Genomic DNA, 23,019 nt, shown 5'->3' on the forward strand with positions numbered 1-23,019 from the left:
AATGACACTAAGAATAATGATTATTGCAAAAATGAAAATCTAGAAATTGACGATAGCAATAGCAATCCTGCTGTCAGTATGACGTAAAGACACGCGCTTTATAACATGCCACTCCTTCAAAAAGCATTTTAACTTTCTTGTTCTTGTCTTTAATTTTGATCTGTATATGAGCATTATTATCAATACTACAATCACGTGATAGCGGTCACACGCTTTATAAACTTGCCAGACAGTCAGGTTTTCTTTGAGCAGTGTAATCATCTTGTCAGGAACAAATAAATGTAACACTTTCCATAAACATAACTTATATACCTAGACATGGACCTGGATATTTTTCATGCTATCTTTTAAACAGTGAAATCAATTCATTTTTACTGCGTCGTGTAGTGTGTATATATAATGGGTTATGTTCGTTATTCCGAAGGTTTATTGTTCTGAAACACACAATACCCCATGACAATCGCTAATCAGAAAATGAAAAACAGATTCGTTTATCCGAACGGTTTTGGTATTACAGATGTAATTTAGAGTTCGTTATTTCGAAAGTTCATTAATTTGAAAATAGAAAAATAAAAATCGTTATTCCGAAGGCCCGTTTATCCGAAAAAGGGAATGTTTCGTTATTCCGAACATTAGTTCAGGGAAAATTTAACAATGTTCGTCATTCCAAATGTGAAAAGACGGTCGGTACTAAGTGGATACATGAACGTTAAGAACAACTTGGATTAGGAAACCCACTGAATATCGAACCTTATTTCATAATACATTGTAATGACAGGGCCCTCTGCGAGAGTATGTTTGTGTATACCATGTATATGCTTATGTAGACAGATTATTTGCTCAAAAAATAAATGAGTGTGGAATATCTTCTTTTTCTGAGCATCATAGATAATGTTTTGATTCTAGAGAGGAAGATATAAGATATAAGATATTGCAGGAAATATTTTGAAGAAATTCTTGAGTGGTCCATAATCTATAAGCATTGCTTTAATAGTGGACCTCTCACTTCTCTTCCCCCCCCCCCCCTCCCTCTAAACATAATTTTGTATAAACATATGTATACATAATTTATCTTTATTAATTTGTTGACTACACTCTTAAAATATTGGGTATATGTATACATAATTTATCTTTATTAGTTTGTTGACTACACTCTTAAAATATTGGGTAAATTTAGTTGGGTAATTGTTGGTTGGTAAAAAAAATATATATATATATATATATATCATTCTGGGCAATTATCGCCCAATTGAGCTTTTAGGTGATTAAACCAACATTGGGCAATTATTCTTACTTAAATATTGGGCGAATATCTACCAACAGAATTGGTAATGGAGAGTTGGGTACTTTTTGCACCGCTGTTGTGTATTTAAAGTGACGCATTCCCTTTGCGTGTTGGGTAATTTTTGTTGGACAACTGATACTTTTTTTCTCTCTCTCTCCCTCCCTCCCTCCCTCTCCCTCCCTCCCTCCCCCCTTCTCTCTCATTTCTCTCTCTCTCTCTCTCTCTCTTTCTTCCTTTCCCTTTCTTCCACTAATTCTGTTTTTGTCCCATTCCGTTCAATTGTATCTCCTTAGTTTAGTTATGCCATGTTGTTGTGCATATGTGTAATGTATTTGTAATTGTATGTGTATTTTTGGAAGAAATTCTTGAGTGGTCCACAATCTACAAGCACTGCTTTTTAGTGGACCTCTCAGTTCTCTTTTTTTTTCTCCTCAAAATATAACTTTGTATTTTCCCGTATGTATACATGATTCATCTCTATTAGTTTGTTGGATATCGTTAATCCTTCGCACTTTGTACTGTATACATGCTTATGATGGATTTTCTGATTTACCTCGTGTTATGTTTTGTTGGAAAGAAAATGAGAATGAAATAAATGAATTGAATTGAATTGAATTGAATACTTGGGTAGAAATTCGCCATATGTAATTTACCAACATCATTTTGCACATTAAGCCTGGGTATTTCTTACCAGTACTTGGGTAATTTTGTTACGTTCCTTTCTAAATTGGTAAATTTCATGGACAAGTGAAAAAATCTGTGCGTGTTATTAGTACGCGTGTATGTGTGTATGTATGTGACGGTGTGTGTGTGTGTGTGTGTGTGTGTGTGGCATAGGCCTACGTAAGGAAGGATGGCCGAACCTAACGATTTTGTAGGGGGTACTTACTATAGGGTGTTCTCCGTTTTAGGAATGGGAGGGGGGCGGACAACACACACACACACACACACACATGCACACACACATACACACACACACACACAGACACGGTATTGTATATATATATAATATATTGTATATATATATATATATATATATATATATATATATATTGGATTCAAAAGCTACGTCTACCGCCTCTTCTTTACTCTCACCCATATTATACATATTATAATTAATATATATAAGCAAGAGCTACACTGTGGGAGTATCTGTCTGTGGGAGCAAACTACAGGATACTCCTACAATATTGCTGGTTTATGTTTTGTGTGTGTGTTTGTGTGTGTGTGTGTACGTGAATGTGTGTGTCGGTTTGTGTGCAAATAGTTAGATGACACAATTTGAAACCCATAAACCTGACTGGACTTGCTTACCACTTCATTCCAGACTAAAACCCAGTAACTAAAACATTGAAATTTTGATACCAGTTGATACCAATTGGTTTCTATTGGTTTCTACTGTGTTTTTCCTTTTGCTCATGAATATTCATAAGCTATTCAAGTTTTCTTTGTGAAAAAGATAATATACTGTTAAATTTAATGTTTTTATGATTTCAATAAACTCTGAAATGTCTGAAATGTATTAGAAATTTATTGAATATCATTGCCGTGATATTCACAATTTCAACTTGTACCTTTGATGAGGTATTTTCATATTTTTATAATAAAAGTGTCATCTACATGGTAACCATGTCTTAAAGCATTACAACTAAATAACCCTATATATGTGAATGAAATATCACTGGTACTAACTAGGTCTAGGATGTAGGCTAAGCCTAGATGTACTTGTAGGAATAGGCTTTAAGACTAGCTGTAGGATTATGATAGTTTAGATATGATCGATGTCTTGATATACACATGTTCTGATAAACACCCATACATCAAATAATTCAACACAAAATTAATTTTGACAAATGGAAGTTGGGCAATATCTAATTGGATAAAATTGGTTGGGCAAATGATTACCAAGCTCAAAATGTAACTGACGGTTGGGAAATTGCAAAGTTGGGTAAAGTCTGATTGGTCAAGAGCTGATGGGCAATTTGATTTGCCCAACCACATAGCAAACTCATTACCCAACATCAACATCAGTTGGGCAGATTTTAACCAATAGTTGTGTGGACAGTATGTTTCCCAGTGTTGGTTAAAAGTTGAGCATATTTTTTTTTTTGCCCAATTTTTTTTAAGAGTGTATCGTTTATTTTTCGTACTTTGTAATATATATATGCTTATGATATAATTTTTTTATTTACTTTGTGTTATGTTTTGTTGGAAGAAAAAATGAGAATGAAATAAATGAATAGAATTGACTTGAATATAAGATTAAACATAAAAGAATGATAATCATAATAGCTATCAACAACAACAAAATCTACAAAATTTGATGAGCGTGAAACCCCTTCTTAACATCTTTAGTCACTGTCTTTTGGTTTGCAGAGTATTATTTTAATCTATCGTCTCACCTTCTCCGACTCCGCAGTTACTATTAGTCAGCTGGGCAAACGGCTGTATGATTGGCTCGATGAACTTGATGGATATATAGTCCAGGTCAATATCGATGATATCGCATACATAGTACTTTCCATTCGGGGCCTCCACGAGTAACTCCTCGATTGCGTAGCTGTGGATGTGATCTGATCAGAACAGACACGAGGATATCTTTATAATATTTTCCTATTTGTTAATTCTGCTTTAAAATAAATATATAAGAATAAAAAGAAAAAAGCCGGGTAGGCCATTACTGGTATAAGACTTCTTTTCGATGGGGCCGAACTACGGTTTCAAACACACACACACACACACACACACGCACACGCACACACACCACACACACACAAAGAATTGTTATAATCTTCAAAGATTTTCTAGCTCCCATTACCTAACTTATAATAAAAAAAAAAGATATTTCTAAGTAGATTTCAGTTCAACCACGAGGAAAATAATAATTAGATACAGACTGCACGTTATAAACGAGTGAAGACCTGTTCACAAATTGTCATGTATGTGATTGGTATCTTCTATCATCAATAAAAGTGCGAGCTGTCACTGTTTTTTTTTTTTCAAGTACTCTCTGCCACACTTGTTCAGATTTTCACTGATTCATTCAGATTCCATAAACTTAAAAAAGGACCCATGCAATGCAAATGCATGTTGACTTGCATTGATTTATAAAACCCTTGTCATCATTTATGTGTCCAAAATAATATATCTAGACATCATAATAATTCTATAATATTTTTTTTTCATTTTTCTTCAGATTACTTAGATGTTATTACCAAAAAAAAAAAAACCCACAAAAGAAAACAGAGAAAGTTCCAAACCAAGGTTCTGTCGATGACTTTATCTGTCAGTTTTTGTACTGCTATAAGTAAAGATGATTAACAAAAAACATTAAAATGCGCCTACTCGTAGCCTGAGCACAATTTGCATGTTTCCTTGCAATGTTTCTTGTTATTTTTTATCATTACTTAAGCAGTGATTGAAAGATGAAGTCATCTTCATAGTCTTGGTTTGGAAGGGGTTTTCTTGTTGAGGGCGTATCCTAGTAATCTGAAGAAAAATGTTAGAAAACTATCATTAGATGTAAGGCACTTATTTGGGTTTTCATATGGCTATACATAAGTGATGTTGAGGGTATCAAAAAATAACACAAATCAATATGCTCTTGCGTTGCATAGGTCCTTTAAGCTGTTAAGAGGAATTACATGTGCATATTGACATAAAGGTTTCAATATATACCAGTGGCGTTTGTCAACGTTAACACAGTGAGATTCATGAGGTAGTTCTTGTCATCACGGGTGAAGTAGAGAGACAATTCCCAGGTCATGTCATCTGCTTCGAAGGCGACGGAGAAAGTAGCCGAGCTCTTCCCGCATGACGATCCAGAGATGCTGTTGCTATCAGGAATTACAGCCGATACCTGAGAGAGTATCACGGCAAATTAGTTAAAGACTAAATCCTATCTCTACAATTGTATCAATTCTATAAGAAAGAGGAAGAATCCCTACAGGACAGTGTAAAAATGATCAAAATCGGACAAGGAATAAGGAAGTTGTGATATTCTGAAATTTCACAATTCTTCGGGCAACACTTCTCGACCAGTCGTTATGAATATTCAAATCAGCAAGTTGATTATATAATGCATGCCCTCACAATTTCTTATTAGTTTCATATACAGAAATGACAAAAATCTCATATTTGAGTTGTGTAAAACGTAAAACTTGCCTTAAAACCATCCAAAATAAATTCGAACAAATGTCAACTCTAATTTTTTAATGGAAGTATACGTTTAGCTGTATTAGCTAAAATATTTTCCCTGAATTTCATATTTAATATAAATGAAAAATTGTGAGGGCATCAACTCGCTCATTTGAATATGAATATTCATACCATGCCAATTGAAGTCACTTTTGGTCTTCACAACCGACAAGAAATGACGATGGTGGCTTTATTTATGCCTTCCCATTACATGTCCATGTACAACATTTTGTTACCCAAGTCCCTGGCTTCAAACCTGTGCTACCAGTGTATGTTTTTTTTTTTCCCCCACTGCAGTTGGGCACTCAACATCTCGGTTACCACTTTAGTAGTGACGCACACATACTCAATCCAAACGCACACACGCCCAGTTTGTACCTATTACCTATTTAAACATTTTGTGCATTTAGGACTGTTTTTGTTTTACTGACTTGCTCAAGGGCACAGGTGCCTTTGAAGGGTTTGAATCCTGAACCCACTCGTCGAAAGTATAGTATGCAAGCTGCATTCACAGGACTTATACGACACCTCAAACCACTCGACCTGGGCAGGTGAGACGCTGGTGTGGAATGTACACTCAGCAAGAAAAAAGTGAAAGTAAAACTTTTTTAGTTCATAGTTTTCATAGAAGAATTTGAAGAAAATCAATGTATTATATACCATATTTAAGGTAATTTAATTGGCTATCAATCTAGTGGGCCAAAACAAATTGAAATTTTACCCATGAGTGAACACATACGTTTTTGTCCTCCGAGGCACAAAGTAAAAAATGCAAAAATTGACATGTTGTCTTTCAATTGGAAATGCCCTTCAAGATAACAATGTTAACAAAAGACCAGGTTAACACAATGAGAGACATGGATGAAGTAGAAAAAAAAAGTTTTCGTTCTCTTCATCTTTTTATAACCTCAAACAAAATCAAAGTGGGAAACCAAATGGGGAAATAAGAATTTTCTGTCAACTCAAACTTCAATTGACATAGGGAGTAAGTGCATAAAGATGACTGAATGAATAGAATATCTGTATTTCATTCTTTTAATGTAGTAATTTCAGAATTCATGAGCAAAATTTAAGACCCAAACATTTAGAATTTTCTTAATTTGCGAAATCAATTGAAATTCCTACCATTTTTGTTTACATTGCTTCTTCTCTCATTTCATTTGAATTTCTATTTAACAGAAGATTCTTCATTTCCCTTTCAATTATTCTTCAATTATTTTAGCCTTTATTGATCTTTTTGGGCTTCAAAGATATCATAAAGATCATAGATTTATTGTTGCAACTTAAGTAATTTTTCTTTGTGTTAAATTTGTCTTTTGTTCTTATTGTTACATGGAAGAGCACTTACGCATGAATGACTTGTTCATTTGTGCAATTTTTACTTTTATGCCTTAGTAGAGAAAAAAAAATGGTATTCACTCATGCGTAAACTTTTCCTTTTTATTGACCTACCAGGTTGATAGCCAATTAACTTACCTTTCATATGGTATATGATACATTAACTTTAAGCCAAATATTCTATGACAAATATTGATTTGAAAAAGTGTGTACTTTCTATTTTTGCTGAGTGTCTATTCAGAGACAGAATTATAACACAGATCCTACACACTACATGGGATCTTTGATTATACTCACATTGTTCCCATTATCAAGTTGGACCCAGATTGACGCATTGAAGCTCATCAGCATACAAACAGTTCCATTCTCGTCCGTCACCTGCCATTGAGTGATCGAGCAGGGAGTGGTATCTATAGTTCGAGATGAGCGAAAAATCAGGGATCTCTTCTAGTAATCGTTAATGTATAAATATAATACTCGTACGTATATTAAATTTGATAGTTCAAGGAGGGGATTTATTTCAATCTTTAAAAAAATCTAAATCTTGTATAATGCTACTTTGATATACACAGCCTTGGACGGCAGGTGAAGATGTGTTTTTGCAGCTACCTGTGTGTTACACTGTACAAATATCCAAGTTCAATAACCTTGAGGTGTCTACGTTCTATGTAATACAGTTAAAGGGTATTTGCGTGAACTTGTTAGAAGTGTACACTCGGTTATCTCTCTGTCTATATATATAATACAAGTATAAAGGTGTCCATGGGTAATATATGTCTGAAAACGGAGAATTCGTTTCAAAGTGGAAATTTGTGATTTCTCTTAAGCTTTTGACAATATCTTTTAAAGCCTTATCATTGATCTGGGCCCTCAGGACTACTCCACAATAGGACACAGATGACGTAGTGTGCGTAGATTGAGGATTGTACCATCAATATAATTTTAGGGGAAATTGGGGGCGATGCCAAAAAATGGGTGTATATATTGGATGTGGATACAAAACAGGTCATGGGGGAATTTAGGTATATTTCTATTTCTCAAAAAGTCTCTTTTTTATCATTAACATACATAATTTAGTAGTATAAGATGTATTTTGTGCTTTTGTCAGTTCAATGCTACATTGAGTCCATATTAATACATTTTTTCTAAAGGGCAATATTTGCATTTTTCCTGAATATTTTCATGCTTTTTATCAGATTTCCCCAAACTATTATTTATTCCGCATTTTCCATTATGGCTGGAAATAGCGTTATATATACATCATTCACCTGGTGAAGTAAAGGCAATTGATTGGGTCGTCGTTGAGTCATTACTACTGGCTGTCGTCGAATCGTTTGCCGTGGACGTGGTCGTCGTCGTCGCCAAGGTAGTCGAGTTGTCCCAGGTTGTACCTACATAGGTGGTCGACACCGCATCTGTCCGGGAGGTGGAAGTGGTGGTAGTGGCCGATGTACAGGAAGCCAAAGTAAACGCGAGGAGTATAAGTCTGCCGAGAGTCATGGCTTGTGGAACAACATGTGACCCGTCGGTGCTGCACTAATTTTCAGTGACTACATCTGCAACGAACAATATATCGACTTGCGTAAATGTACCGATACTTTCGTTTCACTTGCTTTTGTTCCCATAGGATTTAACACTATATATTTGGCAATTTCAAGGAGTGAAATTAAAGTCATGATGTGAGCTGGACGCGAGCGAGCATGACACATTCCTCCCGTATACGCCACAGATATCGAATAAGAAGTCTTTGGTTACGTTGAAATTGTATTATAGGCTCAAAACTCTGGATAGATAGTGTGAATTAGAGACTTCATGTTCACAATCTTTTGTGGTACACTACACTTAATACATCATGTATGTACACCTCAAAGCCGTGTATGTGCGCTATGTTAATAGATTACAGAAAGGTAGCGTAACTGCATGTCACGAACTATTCAATCACTATCAGTACCAATGTACAACTGTAAACAAAATGATTAGAACAATGTGTCACACAGTTTAGAGGCAACATTTATCATAACAACGTACCTGTTTCATATCACGACAGTTGCAGGTGCTGATTTCTCGTCGCACATTCGTCTAGGTGTGTGCATTTTCTCGCTGAGAGATTTTTGTCTATCAATTTGCAATGTTATACAGTCGGTTATCTGTGTTAGACTTCGACCTTGTACTTCGAAGTGCGTATGCACGGTCAAAGGATTCGGCGTTTGATATGGCGAGTTATGATAAAGTCAAATTGAATGGAGCAATGACAATAAAGATATCACTTTATCGAGATGTTTACATCACACTAGTCTGGCAGAAATTCACAATCTAATTTTTACATAGCAAAGTGCACATAATTTCAAGTGGAAATTTGTTTCAGGGATTTAGAAACACTCCTTCAGGTTTGTCCTTGTTCTCCTCCATGTCCATGGTCGTACACAGTTGGCATTGTGTCGTTATTTGAATTACTCCAAAGATTCCATGCAGGGCTCGCTGGAATTCATCGTTATTTGTTGCACGTGTCAGGAAATAGTCTACTTTAATAATGACCGGTCAAAAGGACTCGTCAAGAAAGCTATAATGGAGATCTACGGAACGAGGCAACGAATTAACGCCGAGTAAACTCCGGTGGTGTTGTAATAATTTCGTCTTGTGACCATGTGCATACAGTATGTGTAATCACTCAAATGATACGTCCTATCTTTCCATTTCTGACGGAAGAACAATCTATGTATATATATATATATATATATATATATATATATATATATATATATATAAAATATTCCTGGCTCGTTCAAGTCTGTTTTCTTGATATCGGTATATAATTACAGGAGCACTAGGGGATAACACGCATGACAAATTTTGATTTATGATAGAAATAATCACAGTTTATTGCAAGAAATATCAGCATCAGATTTATTACACGACATTCTTTACATGTATTAGAATACGTCTCGTCACTTCAAATAATAAGAAGCTATCAATATTAAAGCAGAATGCAACCATTCATAAATCTGAAGAATAGTCACCATTGATTCAATTACTCTCTGTTAATGTACCATGGTTGACCATTTCTCGTTGACCGTTTTAAACTGGTGTCACTTTATTGTCTCTGGATTACGTAAGCTGGCATGATGAAATAACGCTTGGCTTACCTTTTTCAGAAAACAGAGGTAATGGTATTACACTCAACATAATTTCGTAAGCAACAAGTGGAAAGAACGCGTAAATTTCATTTGAAAAAAAAAATGTTTTATTCTCTTCGTAGTTTCTTATCTTTGTCCAACTGTGACATCAGAAATCCAGCGATAGAGGTACTAAAACTTTAAAGATTCACTACTTTCTTGTCGGACTTTTCTACAACTTCACTCTTTGTCACGCTTTTTTTTCTGTATTCACGCAATCCACAGAATTGTATTAAGAATTTTGTAGAATAAAGTCCATCATCAGATACAGCAAAATCAAATCTTTCAGGGATACCTTATACTCATTAATTATATATAGCAAGAATTTTCCTTGAGTTATGATTAAAAATTTTCCATAATTTCCATCATGTTTTAAAGAAGCTTTAATCGCAAATGTCTTGAATTAACAAGACTGGATTGAACTAGTTTCGTTATCAACTGCTTGTGTTATCTTCATACATTTGGGACTCAGTTTCTTGTGAAAGAGTGATATAGTACTTTGCTGCAATTAGTACACTTTAGCTGATATATCAGTAGATCTTTCAACCTCACACGATATGTTCTATTTTAGCTTAAAACAACTCAATCATGAGGTGATTGCTCGAGTTGAGGAGGCCAAACTTGCAGATGTTATACTTCTGTTTCCAATAAATCATCATTATTTAGGTTAACACTACTAGAAAACAACAAAAGATCCTATAATCTGGTTCGTATTAAACATATTTCTGTAATATTTAATGTGGAACATCGTATCAAGTGTTTTACGTGATGTCGACATTTTTGTTGGTTTGTTTGTCTTTATTTCTCTACTGGAAAGAACACAGTGTCCCACAGTGTGTTCACAGTGTGGTCACATAGTCGACTATGTTGGACAAGATAAGTCACATAGTCGACTATGTGAAAAGGCTCGAATTGGAGATGATTTCACACAGTGTCCCACAGTGTCCCACAGTGTCCCACATTGTGTTCACAGTGTGGTCACATAGTCGACTATGTTGGAAAAGATAAGTCACATAGTCGACTATGTGAAAAGGCTCGAATTGGAGATGATTTCACACTGTGGTTTGGTTTTCACAGAGTGTTCACATGGTAATGTTCTGTGTCACACCGTGACTTGATAATTCACAATGTGTTCTCACTGTTAAACTTGTATAACTTGTCTACTGGCTACGTGTCTGCACTTATCAGTGTACGACAGCGACGACCAGGACTACGTTGTACTGGCCTGACTCTCCATGTCCCCAATACCCGCCTAAAAATGTATGGGGATAGAGCCTTCTCTTCTGTTGCGCCACGTCTGTGGAACTCTCTACCAGTCCAGCTTCGGAATTGCAACAACCTCAATACCTTCAATTCTGAACTGTAGACTTATCTTTTCCAACAACTTTGTGGATGATGTGTGACACTTTGTGGGAGCCTTTCAATGTTTATACAAATAAATGACGCTATATAAATGCTGTTTCGTTCATTCATTCATTCATTAAAACGCTCTAATTTAACAATGTGAAGAGATTTCACACAGTGTTTCTCACACTGTGGGACACTATGTTCTTTCAAGCAGGGTTGTTCTCACGATATGTGTGTCCCCACTTTCAAGGTGCTGTAATTTCGAATCGTCTCTAACCATTGTTATCATCAATCAATAGCAACTATATTAATCCATGTGCAAAATCATCCATGCCCATGTGTTATGCGGGTAACTCTTTTTTTTTTCCAGGAAGATATACGGTTATAAATCGAAACTAGAAGGTAGTGTAGTCGGTTTTCTTCTTCCTCCTGAGAAAGATCACCGCACCGACGGTCCCGACACAGGCCACGGCCCCAACGGTGCAGCCTACGATGAGACCAACGTTCGGTGACTTTCCCTGAGGGCATTCGTAAGCTGGATGAAAGACATTGAAAAGGAGATGAAAAATTAATGGTTTCAAAGATGATGCCCCATTTAAGCCGTTCCATTCGGGAACCTGAGGGCATTTCATGAAGCAGTTTGGTCGGATATTTTCTGACAAACTGTTACAAGTTATTGAAATCCTTGCAGCTGATTGGCTGAGAGCAAATTTGTCTGGGAGCTTTGTCGGACAAAATGCTTCATGAACATGATAAAACGCCTGTGTATTAATAAGTCTACGGGGATTTCAGAATTCAGTATGGAACGGGTTAAAGCTGAAGGCATTCTCATTTGTATTCACATGGGAAATCGATGTGATCAATACATATAGCTTTTGATAGAATTTACTCACTTTCAGAAGATAAGGTTAAGAAGAATATTATTATTCTTAACCTTATCTTCTAAAAGTGAGTAAATTTCTGAAAATGAGTAAGTAGAATGTATTATTTTACATAATTTTTGAAAAGGAATGCGCGGGTGCCACATGTCATTCTATTCACAATCGCGCATCATGCAGACATGTAAGACAACAGTAGACATACTTACAATGCATGGATACGTACTATGGTTTATCAAGTTTATTTTAGTTGAAATGATGACCTACACAAAGCATTTTCTTTTCATATGAATAGCACGACTTCTGAAGTAAGTGTCATCACGTTTTTATAAGACGTGATGCACCTTCACACAAGCTGCTATCAGCCGTAATATTACCTCGGATAAGACATAAAATGGAGGTCCCGTGTATGAGAGAGTCACAGCTCATGCACGTAAAAGATCCCGCTTCATTTATTCATCGCAAAGAGCAGGGTGTCTAACCCGGTGAAGTGGTCCCACCCCACATCCAACTGGACCCCACGGAAGACCAGCTTAGTGTAGCTGAATATGGGCTATCCAGCCATCTTCACAGATGGAAAATGAACAACAACCAACGCCCCCCCCCAAAAAAAAAAAAAAACCAAGAACAACACACACACAAACAAAACAAAACAAAACAAAACAGAAAACTGACTGATATTTCACTCCGAATATTTCTTCAGTCCCCTATCAGTTTCAGGGGTATCTTTAAAAGTCATAAATGCATAACCTTATAACGCTGAATTGTGATCCTGAATATAAACATTGCAATACAGCCACAACATTTAGATCAGTTTCGATTTGGTTTGAATGGACTCTGCATCAATATCATTTATAGGCCAAAGTCCAGTACTGCACGTAATAGTAAGCAATTTCATTCTTTGTGTTAAAAAGCATTGTGCAAGGAACGAATTCAATGTACAGTGATATTGGAATACACAGAAAGGTAGCTACTTCGTATGGGAATGTGAATGTGCTGAAACGATTTAAACGACCGTTTAGCTTTTCATAGTTTATTTTTGTCTGTTGAATTGAGTCTTAGTGGGCATCTCATTGGGCTGGAGATTATGCAATCTCATGGCGACTCGAATCTCCGTAGTCGCAAAGACGTCTCAGCAACGTCTCCTGGAATCTAGCCGAATCTCCGTGGAGTCGTGGAAAATTTTTACAGTCTCCAGATGGTCTCGGAGACGTCTTGGAGACGTCTCGACGACCTTGCGGAGACTCATTTGCGATCTACCGGACCGGAGACGTTGCGGAGACGTCTCCGCGACTGAGTAGACGTCTACCCGACTTCCGGACGGAAAAATTAACCCCCCCCCCCCTCCCCTACTTGGAGACGTCTCTGAAGTCGTCCTAGAGTCACCATCTTAGTGAGTGTACAAGCCATATTGGTCTTTTGACTCGCGGCAGTCGCGACGACGTCTCCAGAGAGATCGATAGGCCCTTTAGGTAAGACAGCTTTATATAATATAACAAACACGTAAAATATCGCTCGAAATACCTTCACCGAGGTCGCAAACACCAGGCGTGTGATGAACGAATGGTTGTAGGATTGGCGATGCCAAGGTGACTGTAGATTCGTCTGCTCCAATTTTCACCGTGTCACAAGTATAGTACATTCCGTGGGGAGCTGTGAAGATCGGCCCGGGCATATGGAAATCTGTTACGAAATCTGCAACAAAGACAAATTGAGGATTTTCAAATAATTGAATGAACAAGTGAAACAAAAACAAACAAATGAAATAGATGAATAACTCATTTATTGGTTTTGTTTGATCAGAATAGGTTTTTTTCTGAAAATCGTTACTTGTGAAAGAATAAGTCCATGCACAACAACTATATTAGAGCACAATATTGGTAATCTGGATATCAGAAAGTTAAAAAAAAATTGTAAATGAGAATGAAAATAAATGAATTGAATTGAAATTGTTGATAAAAAAACTCAAGAAACATTCTCGATCGTCGACCTTCGTATACACAATTACTTCAAAGTCTTACATCATGATCGAGTTGGGTTTTTTTTTTTTTTCAATTAAATTTATTGAAAACCAAACATAATCACAGTAGAAAATTAACATGAAGCACAAAAAAAAAATGAATATGAGTCTCCAAGAAGCAGAGCTTGTGAGTGGGAACCATTATGAATGTACAACAACATGGTAATATACAAAGCTATAATGTGCAGTTGACCCAATAGAGAGGAAACTAAAATGCTATAAAATGAATGAAATAAGTTTGAACACGATGAATGACATTGAACCAGAATGATGGCGCTAGCTCAAACACCAAACGGAGCTGGATGATTCCACATGCCAGTTTCCACGCCCTCTGCCATGGGTATGATTATAGCGTAGGCTCGAGCTTACCTCCGCTGGCGTTACGTAGGATCACAACGGCTTCGTCCATGATGTATTCTCGCTCGTCATCTGTGAAGTTGAGCACGAGTTCCCAGAGCATGTCGTCGTCGGCAGCGAAAACCACCGAGAACGACGACGTGCCGCTGCGGCAAATCGAGTTGGCGACCGAATTCGTTTCGGTGATATATGGCACGGTCTGTAATACATGACATCACATTTCTGAGTAGGTTGCAACATCGCAGTATAGAAACAAAGTCATTAGTCTATGTATTCATACGTCTTGTTTGTGCAGATAAAGTGAGAACAAGAACAACGGAAATTTGTGTAGACCTATTATTGATTTTAATGTTACTGTGACCACTACTTCCAAATTTACGAGCAGAATAACTCGGTGGCTGTCGAAGATCCTACAGGACTGCAGGAAGTGGTGATGAATGAAAGTTGCATTTTTAAAAAGATACGATTATAACATAATCTGACTCACACAGAGCAAGGTGGGTTTTTTTTTTCAATAGTACTGTATAGGCAGTGTCTCCCAGAAGGCTCTTTCATTATCATTATGGGTGATGTTCGTTATTACGAAGGTTGGTTAATCCGAGATTGAAATGCGGTTCGTTAATTCGAATATTTGTGGCATCATTCCAGAGGTTATTCCGAGGGGTCGTTCGTTTGAAAGTGAAATAAGGTTCGTTATTCTGAAGGTTCGTTCATCAGAAAATTAATAGAAGGAGCGTATCATAACGAACGAAATCCTTCTTTCGTTTGCAGATTAAAGAACCTTCGGAATAATGAATCTTATTCCGTTTACGGATTAACGAACCTCTGGAATACTGGAATGTAACCATCATTATTACACTTGTCACACTTGGATTTAGAGGGGCACAATTTGTCAAACACGCTGTACTCCCGGGTGGAGGAATTGATCTCGTTACAATCTACTCACTATAATGTTTAAACGAGAGGAGTATCAACCAAATACATTAATATAAATCGGGGATAACTATTTTCTGTTCAAAAGCCATTATACAATCCTGAAGAGGTCTAATTAGCTGTTGTTGATTAGAATGATTACTAAAGGGAAAAAAAATCTAATTTTGCTGCTGGTCACGCCTTCTTTTTCATGCAGAGCAACTATGCATGTTCTCATATATCATTGATAAAAAAAAAAAAGACTTTCAATATTTGAGTAGTGAATCCGTAGTTTTCTTATAAGGAGTTTGAGTAAAGAAAAAGCCATGCAATTTTTTAGTGCTGAAGTGACACAACTTGATGGTTTGATGGAAAAAAAGACATTGAATCTTGGAATCAAAGAACTATAAACTATAACATGACTTTGTTTCAATTCAACCCCTGTGCTTAACGCTCACCTGCTCTAATTCATCCGTCCGTATAGAGATAGATGCGTTGAAGGTCATCAACATGCAAATGTCGCCCTCTTCGTTCTGCACTTGCCACCGAGCGGTCGGGCAAGGTTCTGGGGTCCAAGGAAAATATATGTACAATGAGTGTGAGTCTTAAAGGAACTATGCCATACAAATGTACGATGACTTGTGTTGATTTAATATGATACCCTCAACATTACTTGTGTGGCCAAATAATATCTAAATGTTATTATGATAGCCCCACTGTAGAAATCTTCCTCACCAAGATTCTGTCGGTGACATCATATTTCAATCATTGCTAAGGTACGAATATGATTAACAAAAGACATTAGAATGCATCGTTTCCTAGACTGAACATAATCTGCATGTTTCCGTGTTACTAATATGGTTAGCAAAAGGAATTGCAGAAAACTTCCAGGCAGAATCTTGGTTTGGAAGGTTTTTTGTGGGTTTCCGTCATTTAAAAAAAAAAAAATCCTTTTTGTCTCCTATATACACCCTCAGCTTTCTTTTCTGATTAGCAAATACACTTGAAACTAGACTTTTTTAAAAGCTAAATTCAAATCTTTGACAAAACCTACGTTCATCCCATTAATCTACGGTTTTCAAACTGCCTATCCGACGATGACATGGCATTTTTTAAAACGGTATGACCAATGGCTGCATTAAATTCGCGATATCATAAACCAAAATATAATTACAATGCACATTACATTCGAGATCTCGTAAACAACTTACAATGTAACTTCACCATGAGCAAATTGATATACATGACAAAATGCAGATTGATTAACATCTTTTGTAATTGCTGGCAAAGACTTTTCAGATAGTGTGTTACATCTTTCATTGGAACCTGCAGTTTTTATTTGGTTGGTTTATTTGTGGGGGTTTCTTTTTTTTGGGGGGGGGGTTTATTTTAGATTGTGAGGTTTTATCTTATTTGTGGCGAAAATATTATGATTGAACAGGTGAAGAAATATATAAATTACTGACTGACTGAGATGCAGATAAGTCAGGTTTTGAACTCATTTACAAATGAATAAATGGAGTGTAGACATAATATGAAAGGTGAGTCCGTACCTGGTGTTGTGGGAATTACCGTAGTCTCCAGCCCAGTTGTCATTAAGTCAGTTACTGTTACGACCGTACTGTCCTCGGACGTTGCGGCACTCCGGACTGTTGCAACCAAACTGGAGACTGTTAGGAGACTAATCGCCATTCTTTTGCTCAACGTTGAGGTCGACATTGCGTCAGCCGATGACTTCACTGTTGATATCGAACCAATTAATGTCATCCCCAGCAGTAGTGCACGATGAAGAATCATAATGGCGTCACTCTTAAGCTGCAGATGTTCGGTACAATAATATTAGACATAGGTAAAGTCTGCAAAATGTTAAATAGGCCCTACTGTATACAGTACAAACATAACAACCCTATTTCTATTATTTTCGTACTTACTTTCTATTTTGTCTATAAGGTGGACCACTTTGGTACACACATTTCCCGTGTCGTCATCACTGACTGGGACTATTCAACCGTGTCTCATTCAATTATCAAAGTATGATAGCATATAGACCCTTCAAAAAAGTTCTGCAATTAAAGTTTGATAAATCATGTTTCTCTTATACCAGCATCATTTTTATCAAATATGACATCACAAGAAAGCCTGATTAATAATCAGTGAAATGACACCTCACTTGCTATGACCGGGTGTTCCTAGAATGTGAAAAACAGCTGGGTATGAGAACAGATCAGAAGTGAAAAGTCGCAACATTTCTGGTATTGGTAATGGACTGTTTCGACAAAAAAGGGCCACTAGAACAATTAATGCTAAAATGTGAGCACTTTCAAAACGCAAATTTCCTAAACATTAGATGATTGTTTGGTCTACCCTTATGTTTAATTTTAAAATGCAATATTGCAAATTTGATCTTTCCTCATACTCAGTCGGAGAGGGCATTCCATGAATGGATGATGTAAATAAGTAAGTTGTCATTGTCAAGAAAATTAATCAGGCTTTCTTATGATGTCGCACTTGAATAAAATGATGTAGTAATTAGAGAAATATGATGTATGCAACTGGAATAGCAAGACTTCTCTTTTAAAGATTTATGTATTTGTATATATATATATATATATATATATATGTATATATATATGTATATATATATATATGTTGTTCATTGTTTTTATATTGATTAATTACCACACCACTGCATACCCTACGTATGATTTTACAGATATGCATTCCTGTTTGCCAAACAGAGCTTTTATTGAAATGGCATCATATGTTTTGAGAAATTGTGCAGGCACAGATAAATGAGAAGGATGCATATACACATGTAATCATATATATAAACAAACAAACACACACACACACACACACACACACACACACATATGTATATGAATATATTATACAGGGCTTATACAGGGACCACTAAAGAAATTGATGAATGGTCACCTAATTTCCAAAAAGTTTGTCTTCAGATGGCCCGATCGGGCACCTAAGAGTAAAAATGGCTCTTTACGTTCGCCATCATGTTGGGCCACTATATTTCAGATTTAAAGATTTTAGTGGCCGGAATGGGCCAACAGAGGAAAAAGTTAGTATATATATATATATATATATGATTATAAGAAATTGATGACTAAACAGATCGATGAATGTCAGAATTATTTTGTTTTTCAATCACCTCTTACCGAATTTTTTGTCAACATTTCAATATCTATACGTAATACGGTATTTACCTCAATATTCTGTCCAAGCTGGGGGAGTATTTCGTCATGAACACCGGAAGCTTTTCAAGACCGCTTTTTCTCTCTCCCACGGAGTTGTGATTTAAATGCCTCACGTGGAATGATGTGATTCTAAATTTGACTCTGCGTATAGAGGACACCTGACCGTGGAAACATGTGCAGCAGGCGTGCGGAGCTCTCTCGGTTGAGATGTAGAACCATTTGTTTGCCATCGCAGCTGCAGCCGCAAAGCCCGCTGATAGCGCGCGATAACATTGTAGGGATGCATTCCACATTATTTTCTTTGTTTTAACATAGAGACAGACTTTGACCCGTGTGTGTTTTGTAGCTTGGCAATCAGAAGAAGCGATTTCCCTACGTTTAGATAAAATAGCTCAACAGCTAACAAGTTGTATTCCTCATCCACAAGCTAAGTGTTTATATTCTAAGACAGCTAAGTTGAAGATAAAGTCCTTTTCGGTTCAGGTTTGCCATTTAGTTCAGTATCTACGGGTCTTCAAGTTGTCACCACTTCTGATTGAACTCTACTCCACTCAACACCTTTATTTCTTTCCTTGTGTTCATTCATTCATATACCCACATCATCACATCATCTGGCTTTATCGTTCAACATTCTGTGTTAGGTATATAAGTAACAAAACTGGAACAAAGTTCATGCTGTATTCACCAACGGTTTATAGAATCAATATATATATATATATATACACACACACACATATATATATATATATATATATAATATATATACCCCAGCTAGTTGTCATCTTCATCCCTCCTGCTTTCACTGGCAGTTTTGATGAATCATAGGTTCTTACATTTTAGTTGGATTCCTCAATTCCTCAATTTCCTTTGGTTCTCTAAGCTAATTTGAATATGAAGAGATGCAGATGTACTTTATATGCAAATTATGTACATTGTGGTGAACTTTGCTGAAGGCAAGCAACCTCAGAATGAATAAGTGGACCTTTTAGGACTTCACGTCTGCAAGATTTAATCTACAGTTCTATGCTTGTGTCCAGCACCCTGGCAGCATTCCTAGATACGATATATCATTACGTCCCAGTCTACTGTGAGAAATTTTCCCCAAACATCCGCTATATCTTTGTAATACTTTTCTATATTTACTGTAGCTTTCATTATTAAAGGGAACCCAAACCGCAAGCAACGTGGGTTGAGTGAAAGAAGCAACATTAGTAGAACACATCAGTGAAAGTTTGAGGAATCGATGCAAAAGTTATGAATTTTTAAAGTCTTGGCGTTGGAACTGCTGAATGAGGAGACTACTATAGAGGTTATGACGTATGTGTAGACAACAATATGAAGAAAAATATAAAGAAGATTCCACAAAAATTCACTTTTCTAGCATAATGAAAGAGCACTTGACTAAACGCTTTCAGAAAGCAGGAGGAATAATTACTATATGTCAGTATCAAGTTGATGGAATGTGTAATTTTCATGAAAAATGAATTTATGTGGAATTCCCTTTATATTTTGTTTATATTGTTGTCCACACATAACGCCACGCAGCGAACAAGGATAATGGATAATCACACAGAAACAGAGCAACAAACAAATAAGCAGGTAAATATATATATACATATATTATATACATATATATATATATATATATATATATATATATATATATATATATGAATAAATAAATAAGTAAAGTTTCAGAATTAAGATCACACGAGGAACTACATGGCAGGGAGCCGAGCTATTCCGCTAAAAACTGGCAATGGTTCAATCAAAAGAAAATAGTACATCTTCCAGGCGATAGACTTAAGCACTCGTAGAGTTGTTCTGGTTCTAAATTTGAAAGTGATTTGTTTTAAACGTTGATGCTTAAAATAAGCAAGTTTGTAAAAATTATATTGGTCTCTCTCCCCACCCTCCCCCATTTATAAGGTATGCAAACGTATAAGGTCAGTATGAATTGATGTCATATTGTTCAGATCATTTACCGTCTTCATAATGAAACATTTAGAATTGAAAATGTGTAGCGCCAAAACGTTGTGGTAAAACGAGCTAATCGTTGTGTCATCTTACGAAAAGCAATCAGAGGGCGGCGATGGCACTGACTCAGTTTTCTAGAATGATAATTGGGTTTGATTGAACAAGTAGTTTCATTGCAGACCAGAGCGCCCTCTTCGGCAAATGCGTTGTCCAATCCTCAACACCACCGCCCCCCTCCCCCCCCCCCCCCCACAGAGAGAGAGAGAGAGAGAGAGAGACAAGAAAGTTAAAAGGAAAAAAATATCGACAAATTACATACATATTGATATATTATCTTGAGCACAACTTCGAAGTTGTTAGTAGGTACACAGAGTTGTTAGAGTGCAACTTTGCGTACATTGTAGGCTGTCTAATATCCTCTATTATATGCATACGTCACCATTCATTATATATTTAGTTATCTATTTATTCATTTATTCATTTATATTTTGTTGATGTATTACATACATAAAAATGTATATGTGATAAAAACCTAAAAAGGCATTAAAACACTTTATCCTTTTATCCTAGAGAGGAAACAAGACAAAAACATGAGTTTGTTTGCAAAAACCGATAAGTCCATTTTTGAAGATTTTGAAGTACGGTCTCTGTCATAAAGTGCAAAATAATACCTTTTAAATGATATATTGGTCATTACATATAAAGGCACATTTTTGAAGTTATGGCCAAGAGAAGCACATTTTTTCTTTTTATTCTCTTTATTTTTCTTGACCTTTAATCGCAAATATCTCCATTTGGCAAATATGGACTTATCGGTTTTTGCAAACAAACTCTTCATTATACAAAACATACATATATATATATATATATATATATATATATATATATATATATATATATATATACATAATGAAATAGGCCTATATTATTGTGTATATAATGCATATCGTCACGGGGGGGGGGGAATTCAGCAGGAATTTCAGTCGTGGAATGGAAAAAAAAAGTGCAGACTAAGAGTGTTTGTTTAAACTGCAAATTTTAATATCCGATATTTTAGAGTCCAAACTGAGTCGAGTAATGATGAACTGGGAGACGGCAAACCTCGGGAAACTGATCAGTTTGTCCCGACCTCGGATATCAACTTTGATACAATAGGTTTTGTGAGGGTAACTTGTGTGCTTGGCCCGAATCCCTGAAGTCTTGTCAATATCGGCTGAAATTGGATGTCTAGTTCGTGTTGGCGCGCATATAATAAATCGTAAGGTAAGTATTGATATACAAAAAAAAAAATACTTAGTACACATTTCTTCCCCCCCCCCCCCCCCGATATAAATCATCCCCCTTGAAAAGCATATTCTGACGATGTTGAATGTACGTGCAATTAAAACGTGGGATGATTCTCACTTCCCACTGTGCGAACTGTGCGAGGCCAGAGTCAGTAGTTTAGTTTAGTTTAGTTTAGTTTAGTTTAGTTTAGTTTAGTTTAGTTTAGTTTAGTTTAGTTTAGTTTAGTTTAGTTCAGTTCAGTTTAGTTTAGTTTAGTTTATTTAATCACGGCAATTTGCTTCAGCAAAGCTGTTCTTCTGCAAATCTGTTAACAACATAAAAATAGCAGAAATACATACAAACTGCATATACAATGACAAAGAAAAGAACAAGTGTCAGGTAACAACAAAAACAACGAAACATTAAAAAAGTTCAGCAAAAAAAAAAGGGGGGGGGAAACGGAGCAAATATCCTACAGTAACAATTATTTCAACAATATCTAGTATAGACAGAGAGAAAAAAAAAAGGAGAGAGAGAAAAAAAAAATCCTGGGCAGTTGCATAGGCTACAGCACAGATACATCAAGAGCTCGTTTGAAACTGGACAGAGAGAGCTTACATTTCAAATCATAAGTTAACCTATATCAACACTGGACTCCTCTAAAGGAAAGAGTTATTTTTCCAACTTTTTATTTTTTATTTTGCAAAACTGCCCTTTTCTGCCCTATCATCTTAAAAAAGTACACATAATATGATGGTATTGATATTTTAGCCGCTGGTTGCCATGATTAAAATCTGTAAACTACGACAATTATGTTAGTGTCTCTGTGTGTATAAGCAAGGAGGTTTGAGAAATGGAGTTCCAACTGGCTGTAAACATTCAAACAGCTGTCAGTTTTCTTTTGACGTACAAAAGAATTCCACAGGTGCATTTGTGACTTTGATGATCGGGGTTCGATGCCGCCGTCTTTCCGAGCAGAGAGATGATTCATTTAGAAGACTAACATAGTGTCGGCTATATTTTCATTGTCTTACTATTAAAAGAAATTAAATTT

The 23,019-nt window shown here is 36.1% G+C and overlaps 1 protein-coding gene across 1 annotated transcript; it reads right to left on the minus strand.

Annotated features, from left to right (window-relative positions):
- Nucleotides 1–9,685: 9,685 nt before the first annotated feature.
- LOC140244562 (uncharacterized) lies at nt 9,686–18,915 on the minus strand. The gene is made up of 6 exons (XM_072324187.1): nt 18,732–18,915; nt 17,061–17,316; nt 15,966–16,072; nt 14,608–14,794; nt 13,743–13,913; nt 9,686–11,875 (listed from the first exon to the last, which is right to left on the minus strand). Exons 2-6 carry the CDS (start codon nt 17,302–17,304, stop codon nt 11,736–11,738), a joined length of 849 nt encoding a protein of 282 aa, XP_072180288.1. The 5' UTR covers nt 17,305–17,316; nt 18,732–18,915; the 3' UTR covers nt 9,686–11,735.
- Nucleotides 18,916–23,019: the final 4,104 nt, after the last annotated feature.

The sequence above is a fragment of the Diadema setosum genome, chromosome 21 (genome assembly GCF_964275005.1).
Source record: "Diadema setosum chromosome 21, eeDiaSeto1, whole genome shotgun sequence".
Taxonomy (NCBI): domain Eukaryota; kingdom Metazoa; phylum Echinodermata; class Echinoidea; order Diadematoida; family Diadematidae; genus Diadema; species Diadema setosum.